The sequence below is a fragment of the Aedes aegypti genome, unplaced genomic scaffold (genome assembly GCF_002204515.2).
Source record: "Aedes aegypti strain LVP_AGWG unplaced genomic scaffold, AaegL5.0 Primary Assembly AGWG_AaegL5_hic_scaff_1850_PBJ_arrow, whole genome shotgun sequence".
In the NCBI taxonomy this organism is placed as follows: Eukaryota; Metazoa; Arthropoda; class Insecta; order Diptera; family Culicidae; genus Aedes; species Aedes aegypti.
The window spans coordinates 614-23818 of NW_018735324.1; the positions used below are offsets into that span (position 1 = coordinate 614).

General features: G+C 37.6%; 1 protein-coding gene across 1 annotated transcript; it reads left to right on the forward strand.

Moving 5' to 3' along the window:
* The first annotated feature begins 11161 nt into the window (after positions 1–11161).
* On the forward strand, positions 11162–20761 carry LOC5574659. Its single transcript, XM_021856577.1, has 3 exons — positions 11162–12423; positions 12476–12612; positions 20630–20761. Exons 1-3 carry the CDS (start codon positions 11595–11597, stop codon positions 20759–20761), a joined length of 1098 nt encoding a protein of 365 aa, XP_021712269.1. The 5' UTR covers positions 11162–11594.
* The last annotated feature ends 2444 nt before the right edge of the window (positions 20762–23205 follow it).

A 23205-nucleotide genomic window follows, 5' to 3' on the forward strand; every position in this document is an offset into this window, starting at 1 on the left:
AAGTGCCAGTTACTAACATCAGATGCTGGCATGAAGCCTCAAACTATTATGGAACTACTACCATGCTTAGCAGTTTCACAAAGATTTTTCATTTTCAGGTCTTCATTCGGTTTCCGGCAAACTATAACCCTGCCGTCAGGTCCGAAAATATTAAACTTGCTCTCATCTGTGAATAGTAAGTGTTTCCAGAAGTTGAAATCCTTTCCAACGTGTGTTTCTGTAAACTCCATACGACATTTCAGGTACTTCGGTAATAGAAACGTCTTCCGACTTGCAACTCTGCCATGAAACGTTATGTTTTCGAAGCACTCTACGCATAGTTTCTGGCTTTATGAGATACTTTTTCTGAGATACCTGCTTCCTGGGATACTTTTTCGCTTCAATTGCGAGTTTCGGTGCACTTATCTTGGGGTCAGCATCAACCTGGCGAAGAAGCTAACGCTCAACTGCTCCATTGATAATTTTCTTCAACCATGTTTTGGGTTTGATTTTACTTCAATGCTTAATTTTGTAGCGATTTATTATACTCTATACGGTTAGCACACCCTTTTTCTAAACAAATTTGGTGATTTTCAGTTGATTTTTGCCGTTTTTGTGTAGTTTTATCACAAGTTTTCTTATATCTGACGATGTCTGTTTATTTTCGTCCCATTTTAATGGAAATACTCTAAAAAAACTAAACCTTCTTTATTCTTGCGAGGTAAAGAAATGATATGAATGAAAACTTTATAATATTACCCCAAAAATCATGATAACGGCAAGGTGGACGATTTTCATTGTGACCTTATTATTGATTATTTTTACAAATTTAAAGCTTTAATTTATTCTTTTAATATCCAATGACTTGAATTGCATACAATTATCAAGACCCTTGCCGAACTAACGTAGCCATTTAATTTGAATTCTTGTTCTATACATGAATAGTACGAATTACTTTTCTGGTATGTTCAAGGTGGACGATTTTCACTGTGACTCACTGTACGACGGACAAATTGTTGGAGAGGTTGATCTTCAACAGGCTAATACTGTACACGGAAGGTACGGACGGCCTGTCCAACAACCAGTTTGAATTTAGGAAAGGTAAATCTACTCTGGACCCTATCCAATCGGTCGTTCAGACAGCTGAGCTGCGTGGTTGTCACTCTGGATGTGAAGAACGCGTTCAACAGCGCAAGCGGATAGCAATAGCCCACGCACTTCACCGCCTCAAGGTACTGATGCAGATGAGTAGGCTTCTCAGTGCGCATCGTACCTTCGTGCCGTGCGTACACGAATTCTCTCTGCTCTTGGAAGTTTCTTAAAAACTACCTAAAGCAATAAACAGTACTCTTCAGTGGCTACACAAACAGTACTTTTCAGTGCTAAAATTAAAAACGGTACTTTTCAGTGCTACTTAAACAGTACTTTCAGTACTATTTTTTCTACTCTTGATCCCTTTACGATCCTTGTTTGGACCCGTGCCTTCGATTTTTCGTTGGACCCGTTGGCGAAGCTAGCGGTGGTAATCCTTCTTGGACACCCGTCTAGGGAAAAAACCTCTCGAAGGTCACGTCTTTCTCGTTTATTAACTAAACATGGTATCAACAACTAACAAAAGAAGGGTGAATCTCTGAATTCACTACTTCCTTCCAAAAAAGTGGGTTTAAAACTGTCACTACACGTGGCAAGAATGGAAGAAAGGACGCTTCCCCGGAATGCGAATGTTCTTCCAAGGGTGAAATGAATAATTGTATCGAAATGAGCAATCAGTTCGATGCTCTTGACAAATTTTCCGAACACCCAAATCGAAGCAGCCTCTAGCCCAGGCTCTTTGATTCAAGTGAGGAAGCAAAGAGTGCCGCCTATCGTGGTCAGTTGTTCCGAATTTGGGAGATTTAGGCAGGAGATCTTGAACTCCATTAGGGGAATCAAGGTTTCCTTTCCAAATCGCAAAGAAAGGAGACTGTCGCGTTTTGCCGGAAACTCTTAAAGATCGCGAACTTCTTCTCAGATATCTTGAAGAGAAGAAGCACAAATTTTTTACTTATGACGACAAACTTGAACGTTTGTTCAAAGTCGTCTTGAAGGGTCTCTTCAAGTGACTATAAGTCACCTGAAGAGATCCAAAAATGGAATAAATGATTTACTTGATTTTCCCCAGTCCTAATAAGAACATTACGAAAAAAAGAGAACTCCAAATCTGGCATTGTTCGGAAAGGGCTTTCTCAAGAATATTATTTAGTTCACTTTAACAAAAAGAACGAAATAATATTAAAGCTTTTAGAAAAAGCTAAACTTATGTCGATGTCCGTGTGACATGGGAACATTTCCAGAAACCTTGAGGAAATTACCAGAACTCACTCAGTGCCGTCGGTGCCTAAAGTGGGGTCATGGTACAAAAAATTGTCGCATGGATGCTAAATGCATGATTTGCGGAGGTTCTTCTCACGCTAAGGACGACTGTCCTGTGAAAGAAGATACCAGAAAGTTTGAATGCGCCAATTGCAAGGGCCCTCACAAAGCTAACTTTGGGAATGCATTTCACGCAAAAGAGTCGTTGGGGCTCGTGCCAGGCAGATGAAGGATAATATCCGTTACGATAACGGTCGTTTTCCGGAATTTTGCATGGTAGAGTATCGAACAATGCTCATTTTTCAGTTAACGATCGCTTGATTAGGAATCATACCCACCAGGAAGATCATAATCATGCATCATTCACAAACAAATTTTAATCCGTCGGGCAGCCGTTCGAATCTTTCAATTTCGAATGTATCTACCCCACGGTAAATCCTTTGCCGATATCGTAGCAGGTAATTTGAACTCTTCCCCTATTCGTTCCATGGAGTACCCATTCTACTTGTTTTCAATCAAATGGAAAAAAACCCTACCGCCACAGGTAACTCCTACCCGCTTCTTCGTCTACCGAAAATTCCAATGGGAATCATCAGATGATATGTCTGCCTCTGATTTTAATTTTCTAACTGAACAATTGAATCTAATGATTGATGCAATGTTCAAAGCCACCACTATGACTGAAGCAGTCCAAGTAGGTGTAAAATTTACAAATCAAATTGTTATTGGATTACGTTTTTCTAATGGATCCAAATAATAATTTAAATATTTTAAATGGAATGCTCGTTCTCTGAATGGTAAAGAGGACGAGCTGTTTAATTTTCTTACAGCTAATAACGTGCATATAGCAGTTATTACCCGAAACTTATTTAAAACCTGGATCCAAACTAAAAAAAGATTCCTAACTTTTTTGTTTATCGTAATGATCGACTTGATGGGGCATGCTGGGGGAGTTGCAATCATCATTCATAGGCGTATAAAACATCAACTGTTTTCGTCATTTGAAACTAAAGTTTGTTGAAACTTTTAGGTGTTTCTGTTGAAACACAGTTTGGTAAATATACTTTTCATAGCTGCCTATTTGCCTTTTCAATGCTCTGGACAGCAAGTTAATTTGCTCCCAAACTGACTTTGCGAAAATTGACTCGCAATAAGTCAATTTTTTTGTCATTGGTGACTTTAATGCCAAACATCGGTCATGGAATAATTCTCAAAGTAATTCCAACGGCAGAATTTTATTTGATGAGTGCTCTTCAGGATATTTCTCAATTCAATACCCTGATAGCCCTACATGTTTTTCCTCTTCTAGAAATCCATCTACGATTGACTTGGTCTTAACCGACTCTAGTCATCTTTGTAGCCAATTAGTTACTCATGCTGATTTTGATTCTGATCATGTCCCTGTTACATTTCAAATATCCCATGAAGCGACTCTCAATCCTATCAGCTCCCACGTTCAATTATTTACGAGCCGACTGGAATATATATGAAACGTATGTTGACTCTAATCTTGATGTTAACATTCTTTAGAAACTAAAATTGATATTGACAATGCTCTTGAAACTTTAACAAATTCCATTGTTGAAGCCAGGAACATTGCAATTCCAAAATGTGAAGTAAAATTTGAATCCGTGATTATAGACGATTATCTTAAACTCTTGATCCGTCTTAAAAACGTGAGGTGAAGGCAATTTCAACGCACTCGTGATCCTGCTATGAAAATTATATGGCAGGATTTGCAGAAAGAAATCAAGAAACGTTTTGCAGATTTAAGAAACAAAAATTTTGAAAATAAAATTTCTCAATTGGACCCTGGCTCTAAGCCCTTTTGGAAAATTATCTAAAATCTTGAAAAAACCTCAGAAGCCAATACCGGCATTGAAAGAGGAAAACAAATTATTACTAACTAATTGCGAAAAAGCTCACAAAACTTGCTATGCAGTTTGAAAGTGCGCACAATTTTTAATTTAGGACTTACTAGTCAATTGAAAATGAAGTTACTCAGGAGTTCGAAAATATTCTCAATCAAGAGAACGTTTTTCGAAAATGCCTGGGAGACTGATTTGGAAGAAGTGAGAACTATTATTAAAAAATTCAAAAACATGAAAGCTCCTGGCGATGATGGAATTTTCTACATCCTCATCAAGAAACTTCCAGAAAGTAGCTTATCATTTTTAGTTGATATATTTAACAAATGTTTTCAATTAGCATATTTTCCTGACAAATGGAAAAATGCTAAGGTTGTTCCAATTTTAAAACCAGACAAAAATCCTGCAGAAGCTTCTAGCTATCGTCCAATCAGTTTGCTTTCCTCCATCAGTAAACTTTTTTGAAAAGGTTATTTTGAACAGAATGATGGCCCACATCAACGAAAATTCAATTTTTGCCAATGAACAGTTCGGATTCCGCCATGGACATTCGACCACTCATCAACTTTTACGTTGTAACAAATTTGATCCGTTCCAACAAATCTGAAGGCTATTCTACTGGTCTTGCTCTTCTAGACATAGAAAAGCATTCGACAGTGTTTGGCATGAAGGTTTGATTGTAAAAATTGAAAAACTTTAATTTTCCAACATACATTGTTAGAATAATTCAAAGTTATCTGTCAAATCGTACACTTCAGGTTAATTATCAGAACTCCAGATCTGAAAGACTTCCTGTAAGAGCTGGTGTTCCTCAAGGCAGCATTTTGGGACCAATATTAATACAATATTTTCACATCTGACTTACCTGAGTTACCCTCAGGGATGTCAAAAATCTTTGTTTGCGGATGACACAGGCCTCTCCGCCCAAAGGACGAAGCCTGCGTGTCATCTGTAGTCGATTGCAAATATGGATATTTTTTCTTCATACTTGCAAAAATGGAAAGATTTCTCCTAATGCTTCCAAAACTCAACTAATAATATTTCCCACATAAACCAAAAGCTCTTTATTTGAAACCTTCAAGTAGACATGTTGTCACGATGAGAGGGGTTCCAATAAATTGGTCAGATGAAGTTAAGTATCTAGGGGCTCATGCTAGATAAGAATTTAACTTTCAAAAATCACATTGAGGGCATTCAAGTCCAAATGTAACAAATATGTAAAATGTCTTACGCACTTATTAATACAAAATCAAAAACTTTGTCTTAAGAACAAGCTTTTGATATTTGAACAAATTTTCAGGCCAGCCATGTTGTATGGCTGTACCATATGGACTAGCTGTTGTAATACAGGAAGAAAGCTCTGCAGAGAATTCAAAATAACATTTTGAAAATGATTCTGAAGCTTCCTCCTTGGTATAGTGCAATGAGTTTACATAGAATATCCAATGTTGAAACATTGGAACAAATGTCAAATAAAATAATCAATAATTTCAGGCAAAAATCGTTACAATCTTCTATTGCCACGATTAATGCGTTATATGTTTAGGTTAAGTTAGGTTAAGTATATTCAAAGCGTTTTTTTTTCTCTTATAAGCAGGTGAAATCAACTCACCTGTAAAAATCTGAACTGCTACGGCAAATGAAATGTAATATGTTGTTAACAAAATGTTAATAAAATCTTAGATTTGTTTAAACAAATTAGGATAGTGTTTGTCTAATAACACAGAACACTTAGATATAAGAAATGAATGTAATGTTTGGAATGATACTAATAAAGAAATTGAAAAAAAAAAAAAATATGAGTAGGCTTTTAGAAAGCTATTTTGATAGTAGGATTATACTTTATGACACTGAGGAGAAGCAGAAAAGCGTTTAGAATTACCGCAGGAGTATTTCAAGATTCAATCCATGGGCCCGATGTTATGGAATGCGATGTACGATGACGTGCTGAGGCTGCCACTTCTGACGGATGTTAAGATAGTTGGCTTCGCTGACGACATCATCCTAGTGGTCTATGGGGAATCGATGGAGGAAGTAGAGTTGGTAGCAGCGCACTCAATCTCTGTAGCTGAGGAATGGATGAAGTATATGAAACTAGGACTGGCACGTCACTAGTCTGAGTTTGGTGGTCAATAACTGCAAGTCCATGCAACGGGCGCTTATCACGATAGGTGATTGCACCATAGAGTCGAAGCGATCCCTTAGGAATCTTGGGGATATGATCGATGACAAGCTCAACACGATCGATGACAAGTTTGGTCACGTTGAATATGCCTGTAAAAGGGCTTTTACGGCTATAGCGGTGTTTTCGAGGATGATGTCCAACTGTTCTGCTGTAATTGCCAGCAAACGCAAACTCCTGGCAGACGTGGTGCTATCCATACTGAGGCATAGATGATTAATCTGGTTAAAAGCGCTTAGAACGAGTAAACCCAGGGACGAAAATACTCAATCTACCCTCGCCTACATTGATACTTGCTGGTAGAATCTTCGTTGATTTTTATTTGTTTTTATCCTCACCTTGACAACACAACAAAGACTGGCAAAGCGCTTGCGCAAGATTATCAGTTTCCTTTTAACCTGCTGCTACTCAACCGCTTTTTGATAATCGAAAACATAAAATGATATTCATTCTTACTAGCTTGACTTTTTTACATTCCGCTTCGGGAAGTTGTATTTTTTGCACGAGGCACACTAAAGACGCGTCAATATAATCCATTCCGTGCATCGGATTCTTCATTACTCGTATAGCAGCATATTTTTATATTAATTTGAACCTCATTGATAATCAATTTTCTAAAACTGACACTCTTCTGCTTCTGATATTCAAAAACACCAACGACATACGGGCATCGTTGTTTGTTTTTACCCATCTACTTTTGTGCCATCTTCATTGGTACAATCATATTGGTGGTGGTGCGGTTACTTTGATGGTGGCATAAATTCAGTGAATTGAGTATAGTGAGCATGATTTTTTTTCGTCCCTGAGTAAACCTAAAGCGATTGATAAGTACATATAGAATATGTGCTTAAGAGTAGCAAGTGCATACCGAACGGTTTCTCAAGAGGCCGTTGTACATCATAGTCGGAATGACACCCATCGGGCTCTAATAAACCATAGAGAAGTGCACTTTCACCTGACTGCATAGGTTCAGGCACTCAGAATCTCCTGTCTGTCCCAATTATCTCATGTGAAAACATCCCAGCTACAACTTTGCCGAAGACCCACATTTCGATGGGACGTAAGGATAATTTGTTATTATTGATAACAAAGTCTAAACCATGCTGAGATGATCATTCAAATTACTTTCAGAGCAACACTGCTTTTTTGCTGTAGAACATAGTAGCCTGGATTACTTTGATCTAATCTTCCCGCCAGGAGCACACTGTTGCCTGCCGAACAGTTGGTGAAGCATACCACATGCAAACACACTTTATGATGATGAAATAACAATTTATCCTGACGTCCAATCAAAAAAGTGGTCTTCGGCAAAGTTGTAGAAGGGAGGATTTTACATTAGAAGAATTTATTCACTTTTCCATAAAATATTATGACGAAGAGATAGAGGGCTGAGCACAAAAGATTGGCGTTTTCCATAATAATCTCCATATAAACTTCAAATGACGTGTGCACAGGTAAATTTCTTCCGAATCACTTCAAACTTTTGGAGGATGCTATTTACCATAATTAAAATCGTTTAAGCATAGGGGAGTAAACATTTCAAAATTTGCATCACTCTAGTGGCCATTTTGCATTCTTATTGTGCACGATACATGAGTATCGTTTAAAACTTCATGGCCAAGGATTGACATGAAACCGAAACTAAAATACCTTCTGCAGGACTTTACTCTATGGTCACTAAAGTTATCACAAAGCTAATAAAGGCAATTAACAGCATTTTCGTGCTAATCAATTTAATCAAGTTTTTGTCCTAGAATTTACCTCAATAGATTCACAAACTATGGGACGACTGCAGGGCAATCGTATTTCAAATGACACACTTTTGATTTTTGAAGCTTTCCACAATTTCTGAAAAAAGTCAGCTCACTTTTCGCACAAACAATAACTTTTTTTCATTTTTGAAATGATGCCTATCGTCCATTATGCCTAATGTCCATTATGCCAAACGTCCATTTTTGCCTATCGTATTTATGCCTTATCGTATTTATGCCTAACGTACTTATGCCTAAACGTCCTTATGCCTAACGTATTTATGCCTAACGTCGTGCACCCCTAGGAGCCTCATTGCTTACAAGCGCACGGGCGCGGTGTACATTATGAGACCTTTTTTTGGTGCGCCTTATTTTTCTTGAGATGTGTCTCACTGCGGTCTCATGCGCTCCGTTTTAAATTCGTTTTTTTTAATGCAACACATGGTTTTAAATTCAGCGCAATAATTAAAGTGATTACAAAAGTTTTCAACGAGGTTTGAAATTATAACTCTTGGATCGCCGAGTCTTCGACCGTATCATAAAGACCATCTAGACACCTGCATAATGAGGCGAAAATAGTTGTAGATGCTTTTCGTTACTAAGCAGTTGTATCCCAACTTGGATACCGATGACGAGCCGTAGCGCCGAGCAGCGCATGAGACGAGTCTCTCCGAGAGCACATCACCTAGCGCGTGCTTTTAGCATTTTTAATGAGCCTCCGTCCAGCGCAGCACACTAGGATTCCGATGAGCTGAGAGACGGTTTGGTGGGAGGCTAGTCAATACATTTATGTGCTCCTGAGAAATATGTAACTCTTACGTCAAATAGTGCCGAAATTCCGCTGTCACGAATTGTCACCGGGAGCCGGGATTTCGTAACAATGGACAAACATGAGTAAAGCACGTAATTGACCAAAATATATTTTTAAATTTCATCAAAGGTGACAAAAATCGAATAAGAATCAATTTGAATGTATTCAAAAATAATGTCACGATAACCACGTTTGTGCAGAAACATCCGAAGGTAGACAACAAAAGAAAACTAGCGATTTCCATCAAATCTGCCTTGATTGTCGTTGGCAACTGGAGTTAACTTGCAGTTTGAAAAAACTTTGTTGTATATTTTGTTGTAATATCTGTGCCTCACTCCCAGGTTTTTAGTGGGTCGTCGTTGGTGCTCATCCCCACACTCTCAGAGTTACCTTCTCAGGCGTCTGTTTTGCAATTTTGCTACACGATGTAAAACGATCAATAGGTAAAGAAAGATCTCAGCCATAGGAAGCTGAGTTTCAGTTGGACATAACGCCAGTTAGAGTGGAAAGAACTTTCTACTAGAGGCTTCGATGGATGCAAAAAGTGTATAACAGAAAATATTCAATTTTACAATTATCTGTAGTGATTCATTGTGCAAGACATGTTCATAACTTAAAAAAAATGCGCTAAGGAAGGTAGAGAAACTCTTTGCAGCATAATCATTGGAATTCTAAGACGTCCCCACAAAATCACTGGGGAATCATAAAATTCGTTAGAATATTTAAAGCAGTGGTAATCAACCTCATTGATTATGCGGGCTGTCTCAATACGTTCAAAAATATTGCAATGCATTGGTCTTCTATAAATTCCTTTTAAAATTAAAAAAAAAAACCTTGTAGAATTTTTAGTGCTCCGCCAGTCTTTGGAGTTCTTCCTGAGCTGAAAATATATAGTCGTTTCTCCATATCTCGATATTGAAAGGAACATCGAGATAGGAGAGATCGAGATGAAGAAAATTAGTTTAATGAACACTAGATTGAAAATTACTCCGTTACTAGGAAAACAATAAACAAACAAACTACATTTAGAGTTTTCAAATTGTTCTGGAATCATTTAAATCTGGTCTAGTAACCTTTGATAATGTTCATATCGACATATGAAGTGAAAATTGGAAACAAAAAAATCAACAGGACACCATCTCGAGATATGGAGATATCGAGATATGGAGACATCGAGATATGGAGAGCGAAATCGTATGCAGAATGAAGGACCGAAGCAATCATCAACATAGGGAGAGATATCGATGTCGACTGTAGTTATATTATTTCTAATATTTATTCAAATACCCACATGGAGAAATGCAGACATTGTTTTATCATAGATAAAATTGACTTGAGTTAACAAATATACAAATCTGTCATCAAGAAATCACATCATGCGGGCCACATTAACATTACTATTCAGATCCCATTCGGATGCCACACAAAAAAAATTCGCTGAGACACATGTGGCCCGCGGGTCGCATTTTAACCATCACTGTTTTAAAGGAAACTTTGTAAGAATTCTTCAATATTTCATGAAGTTCCTACATCTCTGTGTTTTTTGAAATTTGTACATGTGTGTTTGGAAATTTTTCGTTACATTTTTGGAGAAATTGAGAGCTCAGACAACCCCTTTGTTGTTGTTACTCTGATATTGACCAGAACTATCGATGTTGCACAGTACTTCAATGAATGGGGCTTAGGATTAGCAAAACATTATCAATTAAATTTGGACAAATTCTACCAAAATATCGATGTTACCGAATCGATTTGATTTGAATTTGATATGTCGAATTGATTCACCGATTTAATCAAATCCATTGAATCGGTGATTTTGAATCGAATCAATTTTCGATTTTGGAAACTAGGTTTGGAATAGGATTAAATGCATTTCCATTCAGTTTTTGAAACAATGCTTATTTTCAAAATGGGGATGGGGGATTCAAAAAGATTGATTTTTAGAAAATCATTTCAAAATCGCCCAATGGTGTTCTTAATAAACACAAATCGCGAGCCAAACATTTGAAAGTCAAGAACGGTGTCAGACTCGTCCAAACGGCCATCTGGAAAGGGAAAGAATGTTTGTTGGGGAAAATTTATATAGATTTCATAAAAAAATCAAAGAAATTTAAGAATGAATTACTAAAAGTATTTATGGGGGATTCCTGAGAAAATTTCCAAAACAATGACGCAATTATTCTATAACGATGAATCTTGGAGGCAATCTTTGCAAGATTCAATCATAAGGCAAATTTTCGTGGCAAACCAAATGGCTTTGGCTACTCCCATGTAAATAGCATATAAAAAGTTTGCAAATGGTCACTTGTTACAGAATGGTCCAACTATTATGCTTTTGGCGAACATGTTTTCAATATCTGGTCTCAATCACTGCCAAGGTACAAGGTAAAAACGATACTGCTTGACTCATAAACAGCAGCCGTAATCGTCGTGCCCTATCCAAGTTTACCAAACATAACCAACCAGTGAACAACGCCAAAACATGGCATTTCTTTGCTTTCATCCCACGGTCATTATCACGTACTGGAGAGTCCAAAGTATAAAATCAGCACTTTTGTGGCGTGCCGCTTGACTATAGGCACTAGTTAGCAAGTGGAGTGGAATCAGTGCAGGGTTGGACATTTTCGCGTTGAGGTTGCTCCAGTGGTGTAATGATCATCATGCGGGCCCTCGTAGCAACGGTTCTCCTGATTACGGTTGTTCTAGTGTCGATTGTCCTGATTAACGCCAACTCGAGACACGTGCGGAGTGGAGCGACGATTACCCGAAACGATGACGGAGATTTGGTTGAGGTGGATAGGACGGAGGCCGAGGTGATTACTAGTGGGTCGTATGAAGATGAACTGTTGGGAAGTAATCCTGAGCAAAACCATAAGACCTTTGAGTTTGAGGATTCACTTACGGATAGTGTGAAAAGTTCCGAGAGTAGTACTTTGATTAATGCAATCAGAAAAGCAGGTGAAGAGTCGGATAACGAACAGTCGAACACCAGCAGCCAAGTGGAATTGAATCAGGCAGCGGAGTCGGAGGCATTAGCCGATGGTGGAGAGGATGAAGAAATTGTAGTCCTACACGAGACTCACAACATCGATCCAGTTCAATCGTTCGACGAAGTAGTGTACACTGAAGAAGTGGCTGTAGATTCCAAGAGCACTGAATCCTTCGATGAAGTAACGGGTCGTTCGCCGACTACTCCCGAACTGACCACGGAGGATGTTTACTATGTCGAAGATGCCCCAGCCGAAGCAAAGGCCGAGAAACAGGAAGAGCAGGAATCTGAAAACACATATCTTGAGCCACACACAGTTAACGATATCAAGAGTCTTCCGAAAGAAAATCAATGGGGAAGTCGAAAAACATCACCTGCTACAGAGCGACAGACTCCGTTAGGGTACGAGCCCGAAAGCTACATCGTGGTGGATGAAGATATGTTCAAGTCAACGAAAGCCGAATTGGAAAATGCGTTCGCAGAACAGGGTGGTAAGGCTGTAGACTATCGTAAGACGCATGATTAATTATGTCACCATTTCAGATCTACTAGCAGCCAGTTCAAGCATTAGCAGTCGACCGTTGGAACGAAAGCAGAGGGCTGCTGTGGGTAATCCTGAAACTATCGTACTGAATCGAGCTCCAATCGTTCCCCACTTCGACGATGAGTATCGGGAGCCGGTAAGTACCCAATATCCAAAATAGATTGAACGATATTTGCAAAACCAATCGCCAGGATGTACATTACCCGGACATCTCACTTTCGAGGCTCGTTCTAATAAGCTTTTTCCATGAAAATCTATGCAAACTTATAATGTCCTACTGCCTTAGACGTCTCTTTAGTGGTTTGACGATTTCAACTGATTATTTGACCTTCCTAGTAATGATTTCCATTAGCTGTCCGGAATTTGAATTAAAGTGTCCGGAATATGAGACAAAAGTGAGGAAGCGTCCGGAATTAGAAGGCCACACATTTCGATTTATTTAAATTTATTCAAGTTGCGAAAGCGTATTTTTTACCTACCATTCGGAAGTTTATTCTTTTCTAAGGCGCTGAGTTATTCTTTTCTAAGGCCTTAAGTGTCCGTGATACGAATCGGAACGGTAACTGTTATTGTTATTCACATAGAGACATGTTCAAACTTTGAATCTTGGACAAAAATTTTACTGAAAAATGCAGTTATAACATGTAAAACGGTAAATTGATGAAACATATCGTTTTTAAATCCGAACACATGCATCAAAATGCCGGACGCTTTTGAAACGAAATCCGGACAGATGCGTTTGGGTTGAAAATACAAATGAAAAACTAATAAAAGGCACTTAACTATAACTGAAAATCTACAATATTAAAAATAATAAAAAATGGATACATTTGTATACATACACGCTAAAAACAAAGTTCTGGAAAACGTGAACAAAAATACACCATGAAATACCATCATGTTTACTCATAAACATGATCTAGTTCACGGTGTATTTTTGCTTGACGAGTTCATGTTTGCTGTTCACAGATACGAGACCCGGATCACTCAAAAGAACGAGGGATCCGTGGCTCTTTTTTGGCGAGAGTCGGTTCAGTTGATCAACACGGATTATTCAAAACGTGACCCGAAAAAGTACAAACAGATTCTTTTCCCATAATCTCTTTCGTTTGTTTCTCGGCCTTAGTATAACGCTAGACATGTGCCTTGCTTTGCACGCCACGGTACACATGCAGCTCCACTCTCTCAGAGCAGACACAGCCAAACAATTAATTTTCCCCGCCCAGTTGGGCACTGTATCCACTTGAACGGCAAAGCACATTTTGCTTCTTCCTTTTGATTCGGGTAGGGGTAAACGGCCGAGTATATATCGTGAGTTTCTGGGGATAAATGTACGAAGAATGAGTGGGCGAAAGATGCCGAAGCTACGTCGCATTTCGCGCAACAGAGAGTGAGTCGCTCTTTTTCCAGTTCAGTTCGCTCTTCCTTTGCGAGCCACTGAACCGTTCAAAAGATCCGGTTCACTAAAATGACTGATTCGGATCGGATCCGTTCACTAAAATGAGCCGTCTTGTCCATCTCTAATTTGAGGTAGCCTTTTTTCACACTAAAAATGCTCATTTTCACAGGTTGTCTCACTCTTTCTTGCATACTTTTGAAAAATATTACACCATACACTTCTTGGAGACGTACAGTACCAAAATAATGTAGTTTTGGAAACTTGTCGCAAGTCGAAATTTCTACTACAGGAGTTTGTTCTTTGCAGGAATGACACCGAACCGAACTGGTTCAACCAAATTAGCCGAGTGGTTACAAAACAAAGCCATGCCGAAGGTGCTGGGTACGATTCTGGGTGACAATAGAAGATTGCAACGATTTTTATCTAAAATTATTAAAATTTTTATTTGACATTTGTTCCAATGTTTCAACATTGGATATTCTAAGTAACTCATTAGTACTACACCAGGAAGGAACCTTCAGAATCATTTTCATTTTTTTTTGAATCCTCTGCAGAGCTTTCTTCATGGAATTACAACAGCTAGTCTTTATTGCTACAGCGTACAACATGGCTGGCCTGAAGATTTTTTAATTGTATTTTGTCGTATTTTCTGCTTTTAAGTTCCTACTGTATTTGGTGCTGTCTGTACATCTCATGTTGTTCGAGTTACTAAAGATATTTATCGAATTGGATTCTTTGCCAATTTGCATAGTTTGTAGAAAGTACAATCACATAATAATGCCCAGGAACTCGAGGAATTAATAAACAAGATTGTTCACCCCAACCTATTTTTACGACCGTTATACTGCCCATAAAAGCATAACTGTCCCAAATTGATGTTCTAACCAACACCTTTTTTCATCACAACATTCATGTTTCAATATACACTTCAATACGCATATGAAAATTTATACACTTTGTTTGAAAATGTTGTGGAAAAATATGAAGTTGGTGAAGTCCCATATTGAAAAATAAAGGCATAACAGTCTCTATATGAACTTTGAACCCCAATAACAACTGCAAAACTAGAATTATGTGCAACTTTATATTTTTTACTGATCAATATTATCAAAATGAATATTTTGTGGGGTGGAGCTAAATGAATATTTCGTTCAAAAATTTATCAGAAAATTATAAACATTTGTATGAAAATGCAAACTTCAAACTTTGACCGCTGTTTTCTCAATGCCTACTAATTCCATATGGGACAGTTTTGCCTTTATGGGCAGTATAGGGGGGTCGTAAAAAGAATCGTTCGTAAAAAAATCAGGGTTATTATTAAGTTTTTAAAAAATGCAGCGTCTAGATGTGGAAATACTGATCTGAGATAATCGGCAAAGTTAAAACATGGATTGAGAACTTACCAAAAATGCCATTGAAATTTTCATATTCTGATAATAGTTGGCAACACTGCTCAATTGTTATCAAAAGATCCAATTATATCGAGGTGTTATATCCAGGTATTAAATTTTAAAGATAACAATACCGAATGTTAACCAGAGCTGAAAGAAGTGTTGCATGTCATACAGTCAGCCAAAACACAAATGTTCATGTGGCTGGCAACACTGTTTAAGAAGAATTGAGAAAAGATCAAAATTATAAAACTTGAGCGGAATAGAAAAATAGAATGCTCAGCAATATAGGAATACTATTCAACTGTAAATAGTTTCTCATGAAGGGTTCGAAATTTTGTCATAGGTCGCAACACTGCTCATTTTTATTTATCTTTATTTGAGTGGCCCGAAAAAAATGTATAACAATCAATATATTAAATTTATGCATCTTATTTATGTCAAATCTTGAGCAAAGTTTAAGTATGTATTTTATGTTACTCACTGTGTCCGGGAAAACGAAACACAATCATTTTTTTACGCTGGCAACACTGATAAAATGGTTCGAATAAGTTAAATGCAGTCAGGTCTCCTATAAGACACGTAGATGGGGCTGTTATATGAGACTTAGAGCTTATGGGATTTAATTAACTAGAAGAATATCTAGATCCTAATGATTTGAAAGGTTGGTGCCTTGTGAAGAGTTGTTGAATAGCTAAAGAACTGACATGCGGTTGTCATTGAACTACGGAATTCCGCCACCAGGCAGTGCTAGTGTGCATGAGACTTTTGTTTTGCGAATACCTCAGGATCCTGACACCTAGAAATGCCATCTAGACTCATGCTCATGCTTCGATCATATTTCCTAATCTAGAGTACACTATAACCTCAATTTACGAACTAGATCGGGGGTGCGTAAATTGAATCAGTGCGTAAAACGAGGGAGCTCAGTTCGTAAAACGAGGTTATGCCGTTTAGAGTCTACTTGTATGAAATTAATTTATATTATTTATAAAAAATATGCTCTTTTAGCACCATTAACATATTATTAATACATTGGGTTCTAAATCAGGCCAAAATGTGTGCAAGTTAAGGTCTTACAAGAAATCTTTGGAGTTTGGGCATATGACTCTACATGAATTAACGGAGATCAAATTGTCATTTTTATGTAGAAGAATATCTCACAATACTGGACCCTAGAAGATTGTTATAATTCTAAGAAGCATTTGTATTATCAGATCCAAGTTTTGGTAATAAAGTGAGTACAACAGGTGTCTAGTTCATCCAAAAACTTCCTGGAATATATACCTGCAGTGTACTGGCATATTAGCGATCCTTTGATGTTTTTTTGATATGGCACAGGTCCTTATCTATTCATAGTAGTAAACTGAGTATTTTTATAATTTGTGCAGATGTCCTAGGTCCTCCAAGAACTCCATTGAATATAGGCCATGGAATCTACGACCGTAATAGGAGATTAGAGGTTAGTTTTCAAATTCTCCACATGCCCCTAACCATTCATGTGAGTAAACGGTGTATTGTAATAATTTGTGTCGATGTCCTAGGTCCTTCAAGGACTCTATTGAAAATAGGTCTTGGGATCTACGACCGTAATAGGAGATTAGAGGTTAGTTTTCAAATACTCCACAGGACCCCAACTATTCATGTGAGTAAACGGTGTATTATGATTTGTACCGATATCCTAGGTCCTCCAAGGAATATAGGCATTTGAATCTACAAACGGAATCAATGGTCTATGGGCAATTTTTTAATATAGCACAGTCTCTTAACCATTCATTTAAGACAACGAAATATTTTATTGATTTATACGGATGTTTTTGGTGCTCCAAGGACTCCATTGAAAAAAGCCTTTGGATCTACGGCCATAATAAGTGATTAGAAGATAGTTTTCAAATGCTCCAAAGGCCCCTTACCATGCCTGTGGGTAAACGGTGTACAGTAATGACCCGATTTTGTCAGCCTCCGATTTTGTCTACCCCCGATTTTAGCATCCTTTTTTGCCCGATTTTGTTACCCTAAATTTATATTAATTTTATTAGAGCAAACACGTCTATACTGGCAATATTGGGTGCATAAAGTCAATTATGACCTTTGCCACGTTTATACAATCATCTGAAGACAGAAATTTTGAAATGTTGAATGATTATCCAAGAAACTCATCAATGTTACTTGGATTACGTTTCATAGAAAATGGGAGTAAAAAGCAATGTTTATATTAACGAAATCATAGAGCTAAGTCCTAAAGTTAAAATAAAACTTGAAACCTGTCGAAAAAAAAAAATCCCGATTCAAGCTCTTTCCCAATTTTGTCAACCCTAAATGCAGCATGGGGCTGACAAAATCGGAACATTGTACTGACTGTATTGTATGAATGTGTGCGGATGTCCTTGGTCCTCTTAGATCTCTATCGAATATGGGTATTAGGATATACAAGCGTAACCAATCAATAGATAGTTCTTCAATATTGCAAAGGCCTCTTACTGCCCATATTAGCAAACGACTTCCGAGGACTCCACGATATATAGGCCTGAGTATCTACAAACTTAAGTAGTTGTACATTGATGATACTTATTTATAGCATAAAATCTAAACTCTTAAGGCTAAGTAGCCCGTCATTCATTTTGGTAGCCTTGTTGATTTTGCAGATTGCAATTTCAAAGTGATAAAACTCAGTCATCTTAAGTAATATTGATTCATTAAAAGTATCACTACTTGCGCATAAATATAGAAAGTATGCTGATACATTTTCAGCAATGTCAGTGCAAAACCTAGTGATTTTCTTGGATTCGCAATCGTGAGACGGATTGGCCATAATCATCGATGCCCAGTACAAATTTCAATGACGGCCTACTTCCCCTTAATATAAGCAAATGGATCAATGTACTGATGTTCATGAATTTACTTCGTTAAACAAGTGACGTCAATTGAATTTGCGTAAAAACAGACTTCGTTGAATGAGGTTTTGGTAAATTTAATTAAAAATGGCGTCAGATATCGATTTTCGTCAATAATATTCTCCAAACGTAGGTCGCCATCTTGGATTCCAAAATGGCGTCGGGCATCGATTTTCGTCATCCCCTCATCGTGCCCATTCTGAAAATACCCATATTGTATGGGTTTCCAAAGATTTTCACAAACCAGAGGTCGCCATCTTGGGATTCCAAAATGGCGTCGGACATCGATTTTCGTCATCCCCTTATCGTGCCCATTCCGAAAATACCCATATTGTATGGGTTTCCAAGGGTTTCCCCAAATCAGAGGTCGCCATCTTGGATTTCAAAATGGCGTCGGACATCGATTTTCGTCATCTCCTCATCGTGCATATTCCGAAAATACCTATAATGTATGGGTTTCCAACGTTTTTCCCAAATCAGTGGTCGCCATCTTGGATTCCAAAATGGCGTCGGACATCGATTTTCGTCATCACCTCATCGTGCCCATTTCAAAAATACCCATATTGTATGGGTTTCCAACGGTTTTCCCCAACCGGAGGTCAATAATTTCCCACAGAATTGTCAAAACTCAATTTACGCACTGCGTAAAAAAGGACTTAAATTGAGTTCACTTCGTAAAAAAAGTGACTTAAATTGAGGTAGCGTAAAAAAGACTTCGTAAATTGAGGTTTTAGTGTACTTAGAAAGATTCGTAAATCAAAAGTTTCCTGCTCACTGGCACATCTCGGCTTAAACAATGATGGTCGTTGAGCTACTGAATAACTTGTCCGAAGACGCCATATTTCTATATAATCAGGATCCTGAGATATTCGCAAACAAAAGTTTCATGCTCACTACCCGAGCAGAAGAAAACTTCTGAATTCCAAATTAAGGTATTCAACCAGATAATTTCCAATACTTACAACCTGAATGAGGTATGAATGAGCCCTGCATAAGAGGTAAAATACCTCAAATAATACCTTCTGCATATTCTACACATACCAAGCTGATAACTAGATCAGGTATTGTAATATCTAAATAATACTTTATGGATTTTTATATGAAAGTGAAATTTTTCAATAATAGTTTAATATCTCCAGCAGTCCACAATAGCTGTTCAAACCTCAATGAAGTATTTTTAATTGTTTTAAAGATTTTTTTCCAATACAATTCTCATACCAAATTGAGGTTTTGACATCTGAACAAACCTAATTTTGGTATGATACCAAAATATGGTATGCATTAGTAATTAGGCAGTTATTTTCTCCTCCTCGGGTATCGCTGCCTGGTGGCAAAATCTTGAATTTTATGGATAAAACAATGATATTCCTTGAGCTACTGATCAATTTTTTCGCGAAGACGCCATCTTTCTATGTGGTCAGGATCCTGAGACATCCGTAAAACAAAAGTTTCATGCTCAGATTTTGAACCAAGTTTAGTTATTTGCCGCTTCATTTGTTTATATTTTCAAGCTGAAGCTCAGCTCAAATTTCAAAAATGAGTAAATGTTTAATAGTTGGATTCTATGCACTTATTTTTAGGATTTGAATTACCATCAGAACTGTTCTTTGTAAAAATTCAGCTTAATGTTGAAATTTTGAATTTTGTAATAAGTAAGCCCATTTTTCACAACTTGATAAAAAAAATAGGCGAAATCAATGAAGCAAAATCTGATTTGAAGCTGCGAAGAGATTCGCTTGCAGTTTTATGGGAAAGCTGCGGAGAATAGTCACACTAACAAGAGATGTTCGAAGCATTGTAAAAACGTTTCCAAAAAGCTTTTAATAATTCCGTCCGTGTGAATTGATACAGGATAGGGTGCGCATAAATGTTAACAGACAAACACGTAATTTGCCCGCTCATGTCCGAGAAAATTGTAGAAGAAGCGCGGCATCGGCTTAGACTGACAAGAATACGTAATTTCCCCTAAATTCCGAACACTCGACTTAAAGGTGAGGTTTTAAATAAAATGTTGGAAATTCTTGCTCAAGATGATAAATTTATGTAGATTCAAGAAATCATATTGAATAAGTCAACTCTCGATTACTGCTAGGCCCGAGGTACAGAAAACAAAACCAGTGCAGCTGCGATCCAAGAGACCATGAAGTAGCCATTAAAACCAATTTTAAAATGGTTCTCTAACTCGATATCTAGATACAAAATATCGAGTAAGGGAGTGTATTGACTAGATTAGTTTTACTCTTTAATATCGACTCTGTTAGGGATATGAGTCATGTTCGCAATTTGAGATAAAACGCAACAAACAAAATTCTGGGGAATGACTGGGGAATTGACAAGTGGCAAATGGTAATTTGTGGCAAATGTCATTTTGGCGAATAGCTAGCGAATGGTTTTCCGGCAAATATCGCACAAACATCAAAATATGATGGTCAAATACATGATTAACCCTTTTCCCAAACCTCGTTACAGGGATGCCCTCACATGTTCCCGCCGCCACCACCAAGGCCACGATATGTCCATTCGATGGAACGCGGTGCCGGCCAAGCTACCCCGGACTGGAGTCGATCTACAATCCACACAATTGGGATGCACACAACATGAACTCTGCTCCGTTTCGCAATGCTTCGGTCCTGGTCAGCGGAAGCAGTTCCCCTGTGTCGTCAGTCTGCGGCTTAAGATGCAGCGAATGTTGTTGCATCAAGCGGTGGTGTCATCCTGTGGCTGCCTACATTCCTTTAGGTAGGATGTATCCTATACTTCGTATTTTTTTATTCAAATATAAAGTATTGATTGTTGACTTTACTTTTTCCTGTATGAGTTTTAGTTTTCCCCGCAAGTATGGCTCCTACAGCTGGGGACGATTGACAATTATGTTTTAAATTTTGAACACAAACGCAGAAATATCACAACCGAGTGGGATTGAGCAGAACGGCGACTACTTGACTCACGGCATAAAAATTAAACAAGGCAGGCTCTTTTACTGATGTAAATATCCAAGTTGATTGTAAACAATAATATTATAATCATAATAATATAATATAATATAATATAATATAAATATAATATAATAAGGTTAATATACGTACACCGTGCTTTGGACTGAATGTTTGATAGCTGTTGGGTATTTAACAACGCCGCTTGTTCTTGAAGATATTGTTTTTTTTGTGAATAAGGGGGATCAAATATTTTATATATTTGTTACTTTTGATTTGAATGCCCTCATATAATATTGAAAAGCATTTATTTTATTTATCTACATACGTCAAACTCTCCCCTTATCGACTTTTGGTATCTCACTATCGAGCTTAGAGACCCATAAGTAAAAAAGTTGCTCTATGGCTACCTCGATGGGTCCGTTGATCGCATTTGGCACTAAACTTTTTATGTTCTATGCCTTGATACCTCCCTAACATGATGGTCTTTTCAATAGAGAGTTATGAAGAGTTGACTGTATTTTAATTCAAGAGGCCCACTTTAATCCGCGGTTACAAAAGCAAAAGCAATGCTGAGTTGTCTGGTTCGATTTCCGGTCGACCAACGGATCTTCTATAATTGGAATGGAATTTTCGCTAACTTCCCGGAGCATAAGAAGTATCATCGTGCCTTCCACACGGATATCGATGTAAAAATGACAAATATAGCAAAAATTTCCAAGGAAAATTCTATATGTGTAAAAGTGGTGCAAAACAAGCAACTGTATTTCAGTTCTGCGACTTCGAATCGTTTTTGGATTTCCAGCCTATACAGTACCGTACGAGATTCGTTTTATGCCTCTGGACAAATGTTGCCTATACTATGGGCAAAGTGATTAGAACGGAAACAAGCTAATTCCTTAAAAAAAGGCAACACACCAGCTTTTTACGCTGGGCTATAAACAACAAGGGGTGAGTTCTAGATTTTTGGAACCAATTTCTTGCATTCAATCTTTTATAAGCGAAAGTCTAAGTAGGCAAAGTTTCGCTGTTGATCGATAATGTCAAGAATTTTCACAAAAACTGTTTTACGGGATTTTCCCTGGCATTGATTTTTTTAGCCATTTAACACGGAATCTATTTCAACTATTGAATTAACTTATATAGTATTTAGGGCTTGAAGATGAGGAAGTACATACCTTTACATTGGAAACTTATTGACTTGGATAAATCCCACTGACTGTTCCAAAGCTTTCCTGAATCCCCGAGAAATCCTGTATTGTTTTGACTGTGTTCCTGAAACTAGCATGATTTTCATGAATCTTGCAAATGCAGATAATAACAAGTCCCCGCTTATTTGAATAGCTGTATGTCTCGATAAGCATCTTCCATTGGCAAACAGATCTAACTATACATCAGTTGTCTAAGCGACAATGTTAGTAGGCATTTCCGTAATTCAAAATATCCAGATGGTACAGTAGATTGTCTTCAATACTTAAGACTCCATGGAACGAGATGACTTTGAAACATAAGTAAAAAAGATCCTTAGAGTCCCTCAATTCCTTTCGCATTTCCATTCTGACTGACTCTTGTTGTCCGCTTGCCAGTTTCCTATTAATAAAGCTCGAAAGATCATTACACACGGTGGTGGGAAAAGGTCCATCATGTTTCAGTGAACTGTAAACCATAGACCTAAAAATGGTAATACTATTCATGCATAGCACAATGATGTGGTTCATTTGTTTTTCCTTTCTAAGGTTTAAGCTAGGAAGCATCCTCAATCAAAATTACAGATCCAAAAGCTTGCACAAATCTATCATTTTAGGACAAAAACGCCACATCCAAATATTCTCCGAACGCATCCAGTTATTTTAACGGACGATTCACGGTACTGCCTTCCGCAGCAGAAAGGAATCGAATGATTACTAAGGAACTGCTTCAATATTTGTGCTTTGGCTAAATTGCCTCATCTTTCAATTAGAATATTACCCTGAAACAGAAAAAGCAAAAAGAATTAATGAAAATGAAAAACAAAATAATGTTTCTGAAACATCAGAGTAAGAAGATTTTGACATAAAATGTCCAAATAAAAATCTGCCATGATTGCAATCTTGCTTTGACTAAACCTAGTAA